Source organism: Vulpes vulpes, chromosome 14 (assembly GCF_048418805.1).
Source record: "Vulpes vulpes isolate BD-2025 chromosome 14, VulVul3, whole genome shotgun sequence".
Taxonomy (NCBI): Eukaryota; Metazoa; Chordata; class Mammalia; order Carnivora; family Canidae; genus Vulpes; species Vulpes vulpes.
Genome location: NC_132793.1, coordinates 78947498 through 78966747, shown reverse-complemented (window position 1 = coordinate 78966747; position 19250 = coordinate 78947498). Strand labels below are relative to the sequence as shown.

The 19250-nt window shown below is 40.8% G+C and overlaps 1 protein-coding gene and 1 long non-coding RNA gene across 5 annotated transcripts in view; one reads left to right on the top strand and one right to left on the bottom strand.

Moving 5' to 3' along the window:
* The window catches only part of ANKRD31 (ankyrin repeat domain 31), a 134479-nt gene extending 131569 nt beyond the window's left edge, over window positions 1-2910 (bottom strand). For 2 of the 4 annotated variants that reach the window (XM_072736975.1, XM_072736976.1), the window contains exon 1: window positions 2476-2757. In XM_072736975.1, the coding sequence (XP_072593076.1) occupies window positions 2476-2579 (104 nt within the window). In that variant the 5' untranslated portion in view covers window positions 2580-2757. Of the gene's footprint in view, window positions 1-2475 lie in introns of all 4 variants that reach the window. The other 2 variants (XM_025998299.2, XM_072736974.1) reach the window with 2 other exon arrangements.
* Window positions 2911-2952: 42 nt separating this feature from the next.
* LOC140595450 (uncharacterized) overlaps window positions 2953-19250 on the top strand; it is a 55338-nt gene continuing 39040 nt past the window's right edge. The window contains exon 1 of the long non-coding RNA XR_011997062.1: window positions 2953-3092. This is a non-coding gene — a long non-coding RNA (uncharacterized lncRNA). The remainder of the gene's footprint in view (window positions 3093-19250) is intronic.

Genomic DNA, 19250 nt, shown 5'->3' with positions numbered 1-19250 from the left:
AATGTATTAGTGACAATGCTCCCTGTATACCAAGAGCAACTCTTACTTTGGGTGTACATCAATGTCCCCAAAACCTGGGTATCATCCTTTACTTGCAGCTCTTCCCTCATCCTGCATATCGGATTAACCACCATCTCCTGCCATGTTACTTTCTCAAGATTTCTCAGATTTGCCTTTTCCCCTCCATTCCCACTGTTTCTTCCGGTTAAGTTCTCCTCACCCAAGTCTGTTACTACTTGAGGGCCACAGCTAACCTGTACAGCCTCGCTCTGTCAAAGGGGATCTCTGCTCTTTAATAATTCCAACTCTAACCTGGAAGCTTGCTAGAAACGCAGGATTCCAGACCCTACCCTCGAACTCCTCAATTAGACTCTTGATTTTAATAGGATTCTGGAGTGATTTTATAAGGGCATTAAAATCTGCAAAGCCCTGGTCTAGGGCATGCCTGAGTGAACAAAAGTGGGATTATGCGCCTCCTTCGTTAACATTTTACAGGCCCGGGCGCTGACCTCTCCTGACCTCGGCCTACTGTCCTCACCAGGCCGACCTTCTCTCCAGGAAGAACCGACTCCTGGAACCGCGGCGCACAGGGCCGAACAGGGCCCGCCTCCCACACCCTCAGCCTCGAGCACCCGCGCCCACCGTGCGGCTCGCCACCCCTCGCCTCTGCCCAGACAGCGGCCCAGCGAGCCCGGAGGGCTGCCGGCCCCTCAGCCGCGGGCGCGAGCCTCCACCCCAACTCGCACCTTTTATTGCGATGATCCTTTTTTTTCTTTTTTTTTAATAATAAATTTATTTTTTATTAGTGTTCAATTTGCCAACATACAGAATAACACCCAGTGCTCAGCCCGTCAAGTGCCCCCCTCAGTGCCCGTCACCCATTCACCCCCACCCCCCCGCCCTCCTCCCCTTCCACCACCCCTAGTTCCTTTCTCAGAGTTAGGAGTCTTCATGTTGTCTCCCTTTCTGATATTTCCCACACATTTCTTCTCCCTTCCCTTATATCCCCTTTCACTATTATTTATATTCCCCAAATGAATGAGAACATACAATGTTTGTGCTTAGGGCCTCGGCCCGCCCGCAGTGCAGGGGAAGGGGCCTCCTCAGGCCTCGGAGAACTAGAATCATCACCAAGGCTCTGAGGCGCTGACCTGCCGGCCATCTTTTTTTTTTTTTTTTTTTTCTTTTATTCTGATAAAACTCTCCGTTTCCAATTTGGAAGTAACGGTTCCCCCGTCACGCATTTTCCTGAAATTATGTTAACAGTCGCCTAAACCAGAGCTTCCAGTTGCTTAAAGCAAAACGCATTTCAGAAATTTGGACCCCACACGTTTTTCCCGGGCAAAAGGACTGCCTCAGGATCAGGGGAAAGGCAGGGGTTTCTGTTTCTATTTCAGATGCCAGAAACCACTTGCCATAAGGCTCATTTAGTCCTAAGCGGGACGGTGAGCTCGCCGTGGCTTGTTTGTCAGCAAGCTCTGGGCTGGGCCCCGCAGGACGGAAATATATTTAAAGTATTTATGGATTTGTAGCAAATATAGGCTATTTAAAGGTTAAATAATTTGTACTTCTGTTATTTTTGTTCATGCCAGCACCTTAGAGCAGTAGCTTGCTTGTGCATAAAAATGTCTTCCTATCACTTCATGCATTTTGGCTTTTAAATTTTTGGTTTATAAATTGAGAAGGAATTAATTTTAAGTTTCTGTCATTGAATACATCACCATAAAAAAATTAGAATCCTGCATATATAGATAATTAAATAATAAAATGATCTTTATGCTTTATGAAACCATGAATCAGACTTGAATGAGGAACACCTTCCACATCCTTGAAAGAAAAGCATTAGCTTAAAAAAAGAAAAAGAAAAAAAGAAAAGCATTAGATTGAGTTCTAAAGTGTTTTGAGAATGAAGTATTAAGATCCTATTTCTGTGTGTGGGAAATATCAGAAAGGGAGACAGAACATAAAGACTCCTAACTCTGGGAAATGAACTAGGGGTGGTGGAAGGGGAGGAGGGCGGGGGTGGGGGTGAATGGGTGACGGGCACTGAGGGGGGCACTTGACGGGATGAGCACTGGGTGTTATTCTGTATGTTGGCAAACTGAACACCAATAAAAAATACATTTATCATTTAAAAAAAAGATCCTATTTCTGTAGTAAAGTCAGACTTAATAAATATGTCAGAACTATAAGCTAATTCATAATTCTAGATATACCGCTACATAAGGAAACTAAGTGTTGAATGGAGCATTTTCCCTTTTTTAAGATTAGAATCCCCAATTCTGAAGTTACGGACAAAGGCCTGAAGTTTCTATAGTGACTCCTGCTCTGTCTGCATATTTAGTTAAAATTTTCACTTGTGGTTTGTGTTTACCTCTTCTTCTATATCAAGACTTTAAAAAGCATGAAAATAAAAATATTCTCCCCTTAAAAAAAAAAAAAAAAAAAAAAAAAAAACTGCGGGACGGCTGTCACCTTCTCCAGGGCAGCTCCTCTTCCTCCGGGTCGCTCTCCGTAACCGACCCGTCTATCACCGTCTCGTCGCTGTCATAGTCTGCGGCCTGGCCGCCTGCCTCCATCTTCGCCGCGCACGCGGAGCCTCGTCTACGCTCCTCTGACTCCCCGCTTCTCGCGAAAAGAGAGGGACCCGGAGGTCGCGGGAGGCTGTGAGTGAAAAAAGCGGGAGGCGGCGGGCGGGCCTGGTCCCAGAGGGCCGAGCGCGCACGCGGCTGCGGCCGTCGCCTTGGAGGACGCGGCCCCCCCGTGGCCCCCCCCCGCCCCGCCTCCCCGCGCCCGCAGGACGCCTCGCGCACCCCGCGCAGGGCCGGAGTAGCTGGCGGAGCGCCCGCCCGCGGACTCCCCGGGCCCCGCCCCGCCCCCCAGCCGCTTCCGGCGGGCCGGCGCCGGCTGTGCAGGGAGGAGGCCGGAGCTGCGCGCTGCTGCGGGGCGCGGCGCGGGCGAGACCCAGGCCGGAGGGCCCCGCAGCCCCCGGCGCCGCGCGGGCCTCCGGAAGCCACGGGGCCTCCTTTACGCGGGCCGCCGAAGTCCGCCTGGCGGCCCTGCCCGAGCTGCGCAAGACCGACGTGTTTGTCGTAAGTTCGCAGGTCATCAACCACCCTAACCGATGTATTTTCCCCTCATTAACTCTTTTTTTTTAAATTTCTTTATGATAGTCACAGAGAGAGGCAGAGGGATCCCCACTCTTATTTTTTTTTAAAGATTTTACTCATGAGAGATAGAGAGCGAGCGGCAGAGACCCAGGCAGAGGGAGAAGCAGGTGCCACGCGGGGAGCCCAACGCGGGACTCGATCCGGGGACCCGGGATCACCGCCGGGCCCCCAGGGATCCCCCCTCATGAACTCTTTAATTGCCTTGAAAGGCAAGTTGTGTAAAAAAAAAAAAAAAAAAAAAAAAAAAAAGCTGAATAAATGCTTTACTTTTTTTTCCTTTGTACATTTTTAGAATGATAAGTGCCTTGGGATCCCTGGGTGGCGCAGCGGCTTGGCGCCTGCCTTTGACCCAGGGCGCGATTCTGGAGACCTGGGATCGAATCCCACATCGGGCTCCCGGTGCATGGAGCCTGCTTCTCCCTCTGCCTCTCTCCCTCTCTCTGTGGCTATCATAAATAAATAAAAATTAAAAAAAAAAAAAAAGAAATATCTTTAAAAAAAAAAAGAATGATAGTGCCTTAGCAACTTGCAAAAATAGCCAGTTACGACTTTTGACTGGAATACTAGGTTTATATATTTGGTGTGTTTCAGTGTATTTGAAAGTCGTTAATCCAAACATTCAAAACCAAGTGAGCTCCGCTTGGCAAGACCGATTCAGGATAACATTGAACCCCTTCTCCACATCGAGTGTGTTGACTTTGAAATCTCCAGCGCCGCCCGCACCCCAGGCCTTTAAAGGTTTGCTGAATAAATGGATAGAACTAGGGTTTTCTGACTCCCGGATTCACTGCTCTTTTCTCTACATGCAATGGCTTTCCCATTATTATCTTACTATTTAGATCATATTTAAACTACTGCTGTTTAAAACACTTGATTGGTGATTGTCTTTTAAATGTATTTGATTATTCCCCATTTCCACTCTCGTACATTAGGTAGGACAGTAATAAATATACAGGGAACTAGACCTCTGTGTTTTTCACACCTCTCCACCTACATCCTCCAGGTTTAAATCAGCCCTAACTTCCTTCCATCCACTCTCCTGCTGACCTACTCCTTGGGTCATCTAGCTCTCTTTCCACTTTTTAAAAAGTGTTAAGTAATCGCCAGCAATGGAAAGTGCATATCCATTAAAAGGCTGGTGGGTGGCTCTAAATGCCCTACACCAGAAGGCATAGATACGCCTAAACTAAATAAAAGCTCTTGCTCTAGGCGTCTGGTAACTTTAAGGATAGAAAACTTCTAAGCCTGAAATTCAAATTTCTTTTTAAAATACTTTCTCCTTTGGTGGTAAAGAGTCAGTTATTTTTGCATCTTCAGTTCTTTTATTTTATTCAGGACAGTTGCCAAGATTCAAAGCATAAAGAAGAAATAGAGATGATCCACATAAATGCTAGCATGATTTTAAAGGGAACTTTGTTTTTTTGAAAATCCAAAGTTTCACTGCAAGACAGAGATAGAAAAATAATTGATCTGTGTGAGAAACTAGCTTGCAAGTGACAAGAAAAAATATAATTCAGACTGATGTAAACATAAAAAGGCTAAGTTGAGTCACATAACTGAACCTCCATAAGTACCCAGGCTTTTCAGGTATGATATGATTCAAACAATGTTGAAAAGAAATCTAGCTTAGCTTTTTTTTTTTAATTAATTAGCTTAAGTTAAACACTCAAATAAATTGAAACACATTGAATGTATAAAAATCCAGAACTTATTTTTTTAAGAGTTTTATTTATTCATTTTACAGAGAGAGCGCATAAGCAGGGGGAGTAGCAAGCAGACGGAAAGGGAGATGCACGCTCCCCACTAAGCAGGGAGCTCAATGTAGGGCTTGATTCAAGGACCCTGGGATCATGACCTGAGCCCAAGGCAGACGCTTAACTGACTGAGCCACCCACGTGCCCTAGAACTTCATTTTAAAATAATAATTGGTAACTTAGAAGGTTGATAGGTACCATTTTATTATTCTAAAAATAAATAAAGGGGGGGAGGAATAAAGCATTTATCCTGATGTTTCTAAACAATTGGTATTTCACGGTGACCAAAGAGTTGATGAGGGAAAAATTACTTTATAGAAAAATCACAGCTAACAAATTCAAGAGATATGAAAGAATTAGAAAATCATCATTTTGCAACCCATGATACAGTGGATCTAGGCAATGATCATCAATAGCTGCAATAGTTAGGCATAACAAAAAAATAAAGAACTAGACCTCTGTTTTTTCACACCTGCCCACCCACATCTTCCATGTTTAAGTCATTCCTAAATTCCTAGGTAAAAGGCTGATGGAGAATTTTATAATGGACAGATCAGGATGACAGCACTTAAGTCCAAAGATAATCTTAACATCACTGAAAATGAGACAACCAAATATGTGCCTCCTGGCACAATGCAAGAAGTGTAAGTGGCACTTACCTATGAAGTAGTCTAGGCCAAAAACAAAAAAAAAAAAACAAAAACAAAAAACAGTTAAAAACCTGAATCTAATCAAGCCTCTAGATTATCTGCAGGGAGAGAAGGGGGAAGAGAAATATAATAACACCATAAAGATGAAATTTACCAAAACTAGGACATGGGAACCTCTATAGGACAAATGACCTGGTTTCTTAAAATTAAATTTATGGGATTAAATTAAATATCATGGGATATTTAAAAAGGAATGAGAACTCTTTTAGATTTGAAGAAACCCTAAGAAACGAGGGAAAAAACTAAGTAGTTAAAAGGGAAAACAGATTGATGATACAATACAAAATGACTTAGCGAAAAAAACCTTGAAAAAAGCATTATGTACTTTTTTTTCATTATGTACTTTTTAAACCACCAATTATTTGTAAAAAAAATTTTAAAAACACAAGGTAGAATAAAATTAAATAAAATAAATTTGATTATACCAAAATTTGAATCTTTGAGTGTACTACATTCATGAAACCAATTAATCCTTAAGAACTGTAATTAATTTTTTGTATTTTTTTATTGGAGATTAATTTGCCAACATATCGCATAACACCCAGTGTTCATGTGTTCATTCCATCAAGTGCCCCCCTTCAGTGCCCATCACCCAGTCACCCCAACCGCCCGCCCACCTCCCTTTCCACCACCCCTTGTTCTTTTCCCAAAGTTAGGAGTCTCTCATGTGCTGTCACCCTCACTGATATTTCCCACTCATTTCTCTCCTTTCCCCTTTAATACCTTTCACTATTTTTTATATTCCTCAAATGAATGAGATCATATAATGTTTGTCCTTCTCCCATTGACTTACTTCACTTAGCAAAATACCCTCCAGTTCCATCCACGTCGAAGCAAATGGTGGGTATTTGTCGTTTCTGATGCCTAAGTAATATTCCATTGTATACATAGACCAAATCTTTATCCATCATCTGTCGATGGACACCAAGGGTCCTTCCACAGTTTGGCTATTGTGGACATTGCTGCTATAAAAATCGGGGTGCAGGTGTCCCAGTGTTTCATTGCATCTGTATCTTTGGGGTAAATCCCCAGCAGTACAATTGCTGGGTTATAGGGCAGATCTATTTTTAACTCTTTGAGGAACCTCCACACAGTTTTCCAGAGTGACTGCACCAGGTCACATTCCCACCAACAGTGCAAGAGGGTTCCCCTTTCTCCACATCTTCTCCAACAGTTGTTGTTTCCTGACTTGTTAATTTTCCCCATTCTCACTGATGTGAGGTGGGATCTCATTGTGGTTTTATTTGTATTTGCCTGATGGCCAGTGATGCGGAGCATTTTCTTATGTGCTTGTTGGCCCTGTCTAGGTCTTCCTCTGTGAGATTTCTGTTCATGTCTTTTGCCCATTTCATGATTGGATTGTTTGTTTCTTTGCTGTTGAGTTTAATAAGTTCTTTATAGATCTTAAAAAGTAGCCCTTTATCTGATAGGTCATTTGCAAATATCTTCTCCCATTCTGTAGGTTGTCTTTTAGTTTTGCCAACTGTTTCCCTTTGCTATGCAGAAGCACAGCAAATAGATGGGTCTTGCTTTTTTAATCCATTCTGAAACCCTGCGCCTTTTGATGGCATCATTAAGCCCATTCACGTTCAGAGTTAGTATTGAAAAATATGAAGTTAGTGTCATCATAATACCTATTCAGTCTCTGTTTTTGTGGATTATTTCTTTGGGGTTCCTCTTTCTTTTACAGAGTCCCCCCTTAATATTTCTTGCAGAGCTGGTTTGGCGGTCACATATTATTTCAGTTTCTACCTATCTTGGAAGCTCTTTATCTCTCCTTCTATTCTGAATGAGAGCCTTGCTGGATAGAGTATTCTTGGCTGCATGTTGTTCTCATTTAGAACCCGGAATATATCCTGCCAGCCCTTTCTGGCCTGCCAGGTCTCTGTGGAGAGGGCTGCTGTTAATCTAATAGTTCTCCCCATATAAGTTAGGGACCTCTTGTCTCTTGCTGCTTTAAGGATATTCTCTTTATTTTTGCAACTTGCAAGTTTCACTATTAAATGTCAAAGTGTTGAATGGTTTTTATTGATTTTAGGAGGGGATCTCTCTATCTCTTGGATCTGAATGCCTGTTTCCCTCCCCAAGTTAGGGAAGTTCTCAGCTATGATTTATTCAAATATGCTTTCTGGTCCTCTGTCCCTCTTGGTAGGGACCCCTGCCTGGGCAGGGACCTCTGGAACCCCAATTAAACATAGATTTTTCCTTCTGAGGCTGTCATTTATTTCCCTTAACCTTTCCTCATGGTTAAGGAGGGAGTCCCTCCCCGACTTGATTCTTTATTTTTTTCTGTCTTCCTACCTTGTTAGAAGCACAAGCTCTTCTCGCTGTAGCGCCCCAGCTGGTCTCTCTCGTGGTCTTTTAATTGTTTTTTTCTTTTTTCCTCAGCTTCCTTCCTTGCCATCAACTTGTCTTCTATGTCACTCACTCTTCTACCTCATTAACCCTCATCGTTAGGACCTCCAGTTTCGATTGCATCTCATTTAATTGATTTTCAATTTCAGCCTAATTAGATCTAAATTCTGCAGTCATGAAGTCTCTTGAATCCTTTATGCTTTTTTCCAGAGCCACCAGTAGCTTTATAATTGTGCTTCTGAATTGGCTTTCTGATATGGAATTGTAATCCAAATTCTGTAACTCTGTGGCAGAGAGTACTGTTTGATTGTTTCCTTTGTGGTGAGTTATTCTTTCTAGTCATATTGATCAGTGCAGAGTGGCTAAAAACGAGTCGTAGTGGAAAAAGAAGAAAAAGAAAAAAAAAAGAAAAAAGAAAACAAAACACAAGGAGGGGTATCCTCTGGTTCTGTATACTGTAAATCCCACGACTTCCCCTGGAGCTTTCCAGCACTGCTCGGCCAAGAACTTGCTCTTCCCCTGTCCTTCTAGCTGGTCATCTGGAGGAGGGGCTGCTGTGGTGATGCTCAGGTGTGTGCACCTGGGGGCGCTGCCCCGCCCCCTGCCGGTGCCCTGAGGCCTCTGTCCCCTGGTGCCCCCCCACCCCCCGGCTCCCAGGCACAGGGTGACACCAGGAGGAACACCACCACTGGCCACCGCCAGCTCCCCAGCCCTGGAGTCAGCTCCTGCTGTAACCACCACAGCTCCCGGTCCGCAGGGGCCTGGGTGCTCCGAGGCGGGGGCCGCTGACCTGCACAGCTCGGGGCGCCGGCGGGGGAGCGTCCCCGCTGTCCTGGGCCCTCCCAGCCTCTGCCCGTCCCGGGGGAGCGCAGGATCCCGACTGTGTCCCCCAGTGCCCTGGGCTCCGGGGCCTGCTCCGCTGGAATCGCTCCCGGGCCGCGGCTCCCCAAGCAGCAGGGCACAGCACCCCCAGCGACCCCTGACCGACCGGCTTCTCCCAGAGGCCCCGCCGGGTGCTCCAGCCCTTACGGAGCTCAGCCGCGGGGTGGGTGCGCTCTCTCTGGGTGCACCTCCTTGTTAGTGACCCCAGGAGACTGGAGGCTCCACTGCACCCCTGCATTCCCTCTCCCCTCCCCCCAGTTCCCTGCGAGCGCCTTTCCATCCAGGAAGAATCTCGGGCAGATTCTTAAAGTTCCCGCTTCTCTGGGGCAGGGCTTTTCTGTCCGGAGGCTCCCCTGCCCCCTTAGCCCGGATCCTCGCGGGCCCCTCCCCGACTTGATTCTTTATTTTTTTCCATCTTCCTACCTTGTTAGAAGCACAAGCTCTTCTCGCTGTAGCGCCCCAGCTGTTCTCTCTTTAAATCTCAGGTCGAATTGGTAGGTTTTCAGGATGGTTTGAAAGTTATCTAGGTAAGTTGGTGGGGCCAGGTGATTGGGGAACCCTACTCCTCCGCCATCTGGCCCTGCCCCCCAAGAACTATAATTAAATTGTAATTGCTTAATTCTATTTAGGCTGTAAGTCTTTAAAGAAGTCCTGTGTGGGAATTCTTTACTTGCTTTAAACGTGAATTAAAAGGATAGTGTCAGCCCTAGCATCTCAAATTTTCATTAGGAAGGAAAATCCCAAAGTCATATCCAATAGTCCGTATGCTAACCCATAGATGATAGTGAGATTCAGTGCCATGAAGGAGGGCTGAGAATAAGGGCATTTCCTTTACTGTCCTTTACGGATGAAGCACACAATAAACAAGTACTTGAATGAATGAGATAATTCAGAGAGTAATGCATGCCTGAAGGGAATTAATAGGTTGCTGAGATAGAGAATATGATCAGAGAGGGCCTCTCTGAGGAGGTGACTTTTGACCTAATAGCTAAAGCAGGAACATAATTGCAGAAGTTCTGAGCCAACCTAAGAGAACAGAAAGGAGACTTGTGTGCTTGGAGCTGGGGAGTAAGGGGAGAGTGGGATGAGATGAGGCCCAAGCACTAATGCAAGAAGTAGAGTATGTACAAGGTGTAAATCTTCAATAACTCAAAGATTTAAACATTTTTAAAAAGATTTTTAGGTTATTTATTCACGAGAGACACACACAGAGAGGCAGAGACACTGGTAGAGGGAGAAGCAGGCTCCACACAGGAAGCCCAATGTGGGACTGGATCTGGGGTCTCCAGTATCACACCCTGGGCTGAAGGCAGAGCTAAACAGCTGAGCCACCTAGGCTGCCCAGGTTTAAACATTTTTTAGAAAGTGTTGCTGTCCATTAACTCAAGCAATTCACATGGTATTCAGCACAAATTAGAACTGTTTTATACGTAAGAGACACCTAGCTGGCTCAGTCAGCAGAGCAACTGTTGATCTCAGGGTTGTAAGGTCAATCCCCATGGTGGGCCTAGAGCTTACTTTAAAAGAAAAAAGGTTTATTTTAATAAAAGAACTGTTTTGTGAATGAGATACATGCATAACCATAAAAATCAGGATAGAGACCTTTTCTGAAAAACTGCAAAATGTGAGACCTTTTCTGCAAAAACTGCATACAAAGGCAGGCTTACACAGAATTAGTTGTTGGTTCAGTACCTACATTGTTTTTCAGTGGTCACTATAGCTGATTCACTTGTATAGGGATATGCTGATCACAACTCCTATAGAAATGTCCTTTCTTAGTGCAAAATTTAAGATAGAAGCTCAACTTTAAAATGGCACAAAATATATATGAAAACACTTCAAAAGTACTATGAAATTTAAAATAGTAACCTCATTGATAATATTTTGTGATGAAAAACTTCTGGAGAATAACTGATAGCACCTGTTATTCTAATAAATGACAAAAAGGTATATTACAATATTGAAGTCCATTGAATCAGCAGAGGAAATGGAGAAACCTAATGAGTAAGAGGCTCTGATTGGTTCTGATGGTGAAACACAGAGTATGATTAGTATCATACTCTGTATCATAGTATCATAGTATAATCAATATGCACTACCAATATTTGTTTGGGAAAACAGTGTTTCTTGCAAGCTAGTTAGGAGATATGCTCAAGAGAGAACCAGCCTAGTTATATCTTGTCAAAAGGATTGTCTAAAGGGAAAACAGTCCTCAGCAGAGAAGATAGAAGTGGACTTCTGTATTCTGTATTCCAAGAATGGGAAAGGCATCATCAAAATAGGGTATGTACTCCCAGATCAAGGGAGTGCAGGAGAGAGATCATCAGTGGTGGGTCAGGTTTCCAAAACATTACAAAATCACTTTTGATAGAGTCAGCTTTAAATAAAAACTGGACCCAGAGAGTGCAAAGCTGCCTTAGGACAATATTAGTCAATGCTATGCTGATAAATAAGTGTTTAACAACCCTCCCTCTGAAGGGAATCAGGAGTCCTGATTTCTAGAATTGACAGATTTCTGTGGTATCCAAAATTTATTCTGCACATTATTTCTTCTTTCCTCATTCTCCTTCTCCTCCACTTAGTTAACCACAGAATCTAGCCCCATAGTAAAATTTAACAGAATAATGAGGAAGTGATGAATTTTGGTATTTATTACCTTTATTTTTAAGATGACTTATTCAATTATAAGTTTATATACTTAAATTTTTAATAGTGACTATATTTAATAACTTACAAACTACTGAAATTTTATTTATTTATTTAAATTCCTGAAAATTTAACAATTTGATTCTTACAAACTAGTAGTAGAAGCTGGCTCCAGTGCACCTTTGACTCCACCCTTGTAAGAACTTTCCTATCTCCTTCCCCCCAACTCTGTCTTCCCCATACTCCAGCACCAGAGTGGTCATACTTTATGGTTAGCTGAGGGGAGGAGAACCAGGAAAGAAAAAGTAATTTGTAGAATGGGTTTTAGAAGTCTCAGTTCTGTGAATCCTACTTGGAGGAAAGTGAATTAGCCCTTTATTCAACAATGCAAAAAAAAAAAAAAAAAAACAACAATGCAGATGTTATGGGAGGAAGACCATGTGAAAGGTAGAGGACTGTCTTTCTTCATCTCATTGAATGCTTTCCTTTACTGTGCCACACCTCTCCTTTTGTAACCATTGTCTACAGCATGATATTTTAAACTAACACACACATTTACATTTTTTCATAGTACCGATAATGGGAGAAGAGACCAACACTCTGTAGTTTCATTATGTTTCATCTGCCTTTAACTCTGGCAGTTGTTGTATGTCAGGGAACATCTCATGACTGTTTTAATAATATGTGGAAGTGCTAAGACAATTGAACATAGAAATGCTAACCTTTTTAACATGAGGTATGAGAATAACTGGATACTCATATGGGAGAAAATAATGAAACTTGTCCCCTATGTCATTACATACACACAAAAAATAATTTGGGATAAACATAAAACAAGTGTCCTATAATCCAGGGGTTCTTCTTCTAGAAAAACTTCTGCACACTGGCATAAGGACACATGTATATTACTCATAATAACCCAAAATGTAAACAATCCAATTAGCCTTCCATGAGAGAATAGACCTAAATGTTTATCAGGGGGAGAATGGATAAATAAATTGTGGGATATTATGTAATAGGATATCTTATGGCTGAAAAAAAGAAATGAACATATCAACATTGATGAGTTTTAGAACTCATTCTTACAAAGTTTAAAAACAAACAAAAAATATGTTATTTAGGACCCATTGGTATGTGATAAAACTCAAACTAAAGGGATTATTTATTTTCCTATTTATTTTAAAGATTTTATTTACTTTCTCAAGAGATACTCAGAGCAAGGCAGAGAAATAGGCAGAGGGAGAAGGCTCCCTGTGGGGAGCCTGATGCAGGACTCCATCCCAGGACGCAGGGATCATGACCTGAGCCAAAGGCAGACACTCAAACCCTGAGCTACCCAGGTGCCCCATAAAGGGATAATTTAAAAAGAAAATTCAGGGTACTGATTGCCTCTCTGGGAAGACAGATGAGTAGTATGGGGAGGAGTTCAGAAGAAACTCAAAAGAATTGGTGATGTCCTATGTTATGTCTTGAGTTGTATAGTTCATCATAGTTGACTGTTAATTATGTTTCATAGCTTCCATACAATGTATATATGTAAAGACAGAACAAAAAATTATATATATTACATATACACATATATAATATACATGTGATATTTTATGAGATAAAAGTATACATGTTATTTTTATATAATTAAACAAAAATTATAATATGTATAATATTTTATATTTAAAAAGGTATAGAGAAAAAATGAAAGGGTATGAAATGTGCTAAAATGCTAACAGTCACACTGAGTGAAAAGTTCTATGTAATTATTTTCTTCATTATAGTTTTTTACATTGTCCTAATTGTTTAAATGGTAATATAATACTTTTATAACAAAAAAGTAATTTTTTTGATGTCACGTCACAATACTAAAGCACAAATTTCAACTATGTCAATATTGCCTTTAAATATTCACTCCTTAGTCAGTCTTACTTCCTATCTTTTGAAGATTTATTTTATTTTATATTTATTTTATTGTTTCTGTGTTTAAGTTCTATGCTTACTATTTCTGACAGCTCTATGATTCCTTTGAGTTCTAGTTTTATAACTGAAGCCTTAAATGAAAATGCTGATGGTTTTTTCCACAGCCCTTTAGCAACATCTAGTGGGTGCCTAAAGACAGGACAAGACAAACATTTTCTTACATAATTTAAATAGCAACAGTTTTGATGGCAAATCTGACTTAGTAAAATAAGTGTTAAATCCTCAAGACAAAATGATCCCTCTTGTGATGAAATAACGTTAAATACATGAGTGTGTATGCAAATGCCTAGGATAAAATATAGCTGGCATCTCCTCATCTAGCCTGCTGTGAATTTAACGTTTGTGACTACATTATCATCAAGAGCAATAGAGCGATATAGAAGCCTCCAAAGCCAAAAGGAGAATCTGTAGAGAATGGCATCTATAAGAAATAGAAGTTTCCAAGAATATAAACTTCCCCAAAGATCTTTGCCATTTTTTCCCCTTTGACTTGCTGCGTTACCTCTCCCACCTTATTTTCCCTAGAATTCTAGACCTAGATAGCTGGGTCGTAGGGAAGGTCTATTTTTAACTCTTTGAGGAACCTCCACACAGTTTTCCAGAGTGGCTGCACCAGGTCACATTCCCACCAACAGTGGGAGGGTTCCCTTTTCTCCACATCCTCTCCAAAGGTTGTGGTTTCCTGCCTTGTTAATTTTCCCCATTCTCACTGGTGTGATGTGGGATCTCATTGTGGCTTTGATTTGTATTTCCCTGATGGCCAGTGATGCGGAACATTTTCCATGTGCATGTTGGCCATGTCTATGTCTTCCTCTGTGAGTTTTCTCTTCATGTCTTTTGCCCATTTCATGATTGGATTGCTTGTTTCTTTGGTGTTGAGTTTAATAAGTTCTATATAGATCTTGGAAACTAGCCCTTTATCTGATACGTCATTTGCAAAAACCTCTCCCATTCTGAGGGTTGTCTTTTAGTTTTGTTGACTGTATCCTTTGCTGTGCAAAAGCTTCTTATCTTGATGAAGTCCCAATAGTTCATTTTTACTTTTGTTTCTTTTGCCTTTGTGGATGTATCTTGCAAGAAGTTACTGTGGCCGAGTTCAGAAAGGGTGTTGCCTGTGTTCTTCTCTAGGATTTTGATGGAATCTTGTCTCACATTTAGATCTTTCATCCATTTTGAGTTTAGCTTCGTGTATGGTGCAAGAGAGTGGTCTAGTTTCATTCTTCTGTATGTGGATGTCCAATTTTCCCAGCACCATTTATTGAAGAGACTGTCTTTCTTCCAATGGATAGTCTTTCCTCCTTTATCGAATATTAGATGACCATAAAGTTGAGGGTCCACTTCTGAATTCTCTATTCTGTTCCATTGATCTATGTGTCTGTTTTTGTGCCAGTACCACACTGTCTTGATGACCACAGCTTTGTAGTACAACCGGAAATCTGGCATTGTGATGCCCTCAGCTATGCTTTTCTTCTTTAAAATTCCCCTGGCTATTAGGGGTCTTTTCTGATTCCACACAAACTCTGAAGAAGTCTATTGTATTTTGATAGGGATTGCATTAAACGTGTAAGTTGCCCTGGGTAACATTGACATTTTCACAATATTAATTCTGCCAGTCCATGAGCATGGAATATTTTTCCATCTCTTTGTGTCTTCCTCAATTTCTTTCAGAAGTGTTCTATAGTTTTTAGAGTATAGATCCTTTACCTCTTTGGTTAGGTTTATTCCTAGGTATCTTATGCTTTGGGGTGCAATTGTCAGTGGGATTGACTCCTAATTTCTCTTTCTTCAGTCTCATTGTTAGTGTGTAGAAATGCTACTGACTTCTGGTCATTGATTTTGTATCCTGCCACACTGCCAAATTGCTGTATGACTTCTAGCAATCTTGGGGTGGAGGCTTTAGGGTTTTCTATGTAGAGTATCATGTCATCGGCGAAGAGGGAGAGTTGGACTTCTTCTTTGCCAATTTGAATGCCTTTAATGTCTTTTTGTTGTCTGATTGCTGAGGCTAGGACTTCCAGTACTATGTTGAATAGCAGTGGTGAGAGTGGACATCCCTGTCTTGTTCCTGATCTTAGGGGAAAGGCTCCCAGTGCCTCCCCATTGAGAATGATATTTGCTGTGGGCTTTCGTAGATGGCTTTTAAGATGTTGAGGAATGTTCCCTCTGTCCCTACACTCTGAAGAGTTTTGATCAGGCGTGGATGCTGTATTTTGTCAAATGCTTTCTCTGCATCTAATGAGAAGATCATATGGTTCTTGGTTTTTCTCTTGATGATATGATGAATCACACTGATTGTTTTACGAGTGTTGAACCAGCATTGTGTCCCGGGGATATATCCCACTTGGTCATGGTGAATAATTTTCTTAATGTACTCTTGGATCCTATTGGCTAGTATCCTGTTGAGAATTTTTGCATCCATGTTCATCAGGGATATTGGTCTGTAATTCTCCTTTTTGGTGGGGTCTTTGTCTGGTTTTGGAATTAAGGTGATGCTGGCCTCATAGAACGAATTTGGAAGTACTCCATCTCTTTCTATCTTTCCAACCAGCTTTAGAAGAATAGGTATGGTTTCCTCTTTAAACGTTTGATAGAATTCCCCCAGGGAAGCCATCTGGCCCTGGCTTTTGTGTCTTGGGAAGTTTTTGATGACTGCTTCAATTTCCTCCCTGGTTATTGGCCTGTTCAGGTTTTCTATTTCTTCCTGTTCCAGTTTTGGTAGTTTGTGGCTTTCCAGGAATGCGTCCATTTCTTCTAGATTGCCTAATTTATTGGCGTATAGCTGTTCATAATATGTTTTTAAAATCGTTTGTATTTCCTTGGTGTTGGTAATGATCTCTCCTTTATCATTCAGGATTTTATTAATTTGAGCCTTCTCTCTCTCTTTTTAATAAGGCTGGCTAATGGTTTATCTATCTTATTAATTCTTTCAAAGAACCAACTCCTGGTTTTGTTGATCTGTTCCACAATTCTTGTGCTCAATTTCGTTGAGTTCTGCTCGAATCTTAATTAACTCTCTTCTTCTGCTGGGTGTAGGATCTATTTGCTGTTTTTTCTCTAGCTCCTTTAGGTGTAAGGTTAGCTTTTGTATTTGAGTTCTTTCCAGTTTTTGAATGGATGCTTGTATTGTGATGTATTTCCCCCTCAGGACTGCTTTGCTGCATCCCAAAGATTCTGAACAGTTGTATCTTCATTCTCATTAGTTTCCATGAATCTTTTCAATTCTTCCTTAATTTTCTGGTTAACCCTTTCATCTTTTAGCAGGATGGTCCTTAACCTCCACCTGTTTGAAGTCCTTCCAAAATTATTGTTGTGATTTAGTTCTAATTTCAAGGCATTATGGTCCGTGAATATGCAAGGGACGATCCCAATCTTCTGATATCGGTTCAGACCCAACTTGTGACCCAGTATGTGGTCTATTCTGGAGAAAGTTCCATGTGCACTTGAGAAAAATGTGTATTCAGTTGAGTTTGGATGTAGAGTTCTGTAGATATCTGTGAAATCTCTCTGGTCAAGTGTATCATTTAAAGCTCTTGTTTCTTTGGAGATGTTGTGCTTAGAAGACCTATCGAGGGTAGAAAGCGCTAGATTGAAGTCACCAAGTATCAGTGTATTATTATCTAAGTATTTCTTCACTTTGATTATTAATTGATTTAAATATTTGGCAGCTCCCACATTCGGGGCATATGTATTGAGGATTGTTAAGTCCTCTTGTTGGATAGATCCTTTTAGTATGATATAGTGTCCCTGTTCATCTCTCACTACAGTCTTCGGGGTAAATTTTAGTTTATCTGATATAAGGATGGCTACCCCTGTTTTCTTTTGAGGACCATTTGAATGGTAAATGGTTCTCCAACCTTTTATTTACAGGCTGTAGGTGTCCTTAGATCTAAAATGAGTCTCTTGTAGACAGCAAATAGATGGGTCCTGCTTTTTTATCCAGTCTGAAACCTGCGTCTTTTGATGGGGTTATTAAGCCCATTCACATTCAGAGTTACTATTGAAAGAAATGAGTTTAGTGTCATCATGATACCTATTCAGTCCCTGTTTTTGTGGATTATTCCATTGGACTTCTTCTTAAAGGGATATTTTAAGAGTCCCTCTTAAAATTTCTTGCAGAGCTGGTTTGGTGGTCACATATTCTTTCAGTTTCTACCTGTCTTGGAAGCTCTTTATCTCTCCTTCTCTTCTGAATGAGAGCCTTGCTGGATAAAGTATTCTTGGCTGCAAGTTTCAAAATATTTAGAAGAAAATATAGAACATCTTTATAATCTAAAGGTAGGGAAGGATTTTATAAACAAGACATTAAAAGCAAAATTCATAAAGGATTGATAAAATTTATTACACAGAAGATTAAGAATTGTCTTCTTTGAAAAGACAAGGAGACAGTAAAAATGGCAATACACAAATTGGAAAAAGAATATTTAGAGAATATGTAATCTGGAAAGTATATGTTATAATATAATATTATGTTATAATACATACATTACATATGTTATAATATTATATAATATTATAATATCCAGACTATATAAAGAACTCTTCTATAGCAATAAGAAAAAAAATCAAGCATTCTCATAGAAAAGTGCAAAGGCCATGAACCATCATTTCACACAAGAGGAAACTGGCCAGTGGGTAACACATGAAAAGATGTTCAACTTCATCTGTCATTCAAGAAAAGTAACATCAGTTTATATCTATCTAGGTATGTTCTCTTGGAAAATCTTACAAATGTGTATTAGGAGACAAGTATAGAAAATACACCAAAGCCTCATCCATAATTAGCAAAATGTGAGAAATGTTATTACCAGAAGAGTGGATAAATAAATTGTGAGATATTCATACAATAACTACAGTAACAAAAATGAATGAATACAGTTATAAGGTAAATTTCAAAACTATAAAGTGTGGATAAAAAGTAAGGTACGGTAAGAACATTCATTCCTACTTATATAATTTCCAAAGTAAAAGCCAATACTAATCAAAATACATTGCTTAAAGACACATAAGATGAAGTGGCACGGGTAGTAGCACAGTTTCTTCATCCAAATTAATTCTTTTAATCCTTCAAATTCCCACATAAAACGGAAACTAGATGTCAAACCCCAAAACTCATAGATAACATTTACCAGTCAACCAAATGGCAAAGTGTCTCCACGGACCTGAAAACACAAATGAATGGAGACAAACACCCACAGTTGCAAGAGCCATGTGGTAGCAAGATCTGTACAGGAGAAAGCCAAGGGAAAACGGAATGTCTGACAGACCTGAAAACAGGAGAGCCACCAACAGCCAATGGATACTCACTGGAAAGCATGAAGGGCTTTCAGAACATCCACTGAAATGGTGAAGGTGTTGTCCAATGCAACAAGGGGTGAGTATAAGAGTCCTTGGTAAATTCCAGAAACGACTCAAACAGCCAGGCCATGTGAAGTTGTAAAAACAACCAGACAAAGCTGTCTTTCAAAACAAAATTCCATACTGGGGGCAATTGCTGAAAATAGAATAGGAAAGAATGGAGACGCAGTGTATCTCATAAGAATGCAATGCATGTTTTTTTATGTATACATTATGATGATGGGAAAAGTGTATTTTTTGTCTCTTACAGTTGGTTCCAAATAAAAAGTTTGAAAACCATACTGTAGTTGCTTTCCAAAATCTTTGGAATTCTAATCTTTCTTACTCTGCCCTCTGAATTATGTTCCTAAATCTCTCATGTAATGTTTCTACTTAGACTTACCTATGAACATTCAGGCCTGTATTTC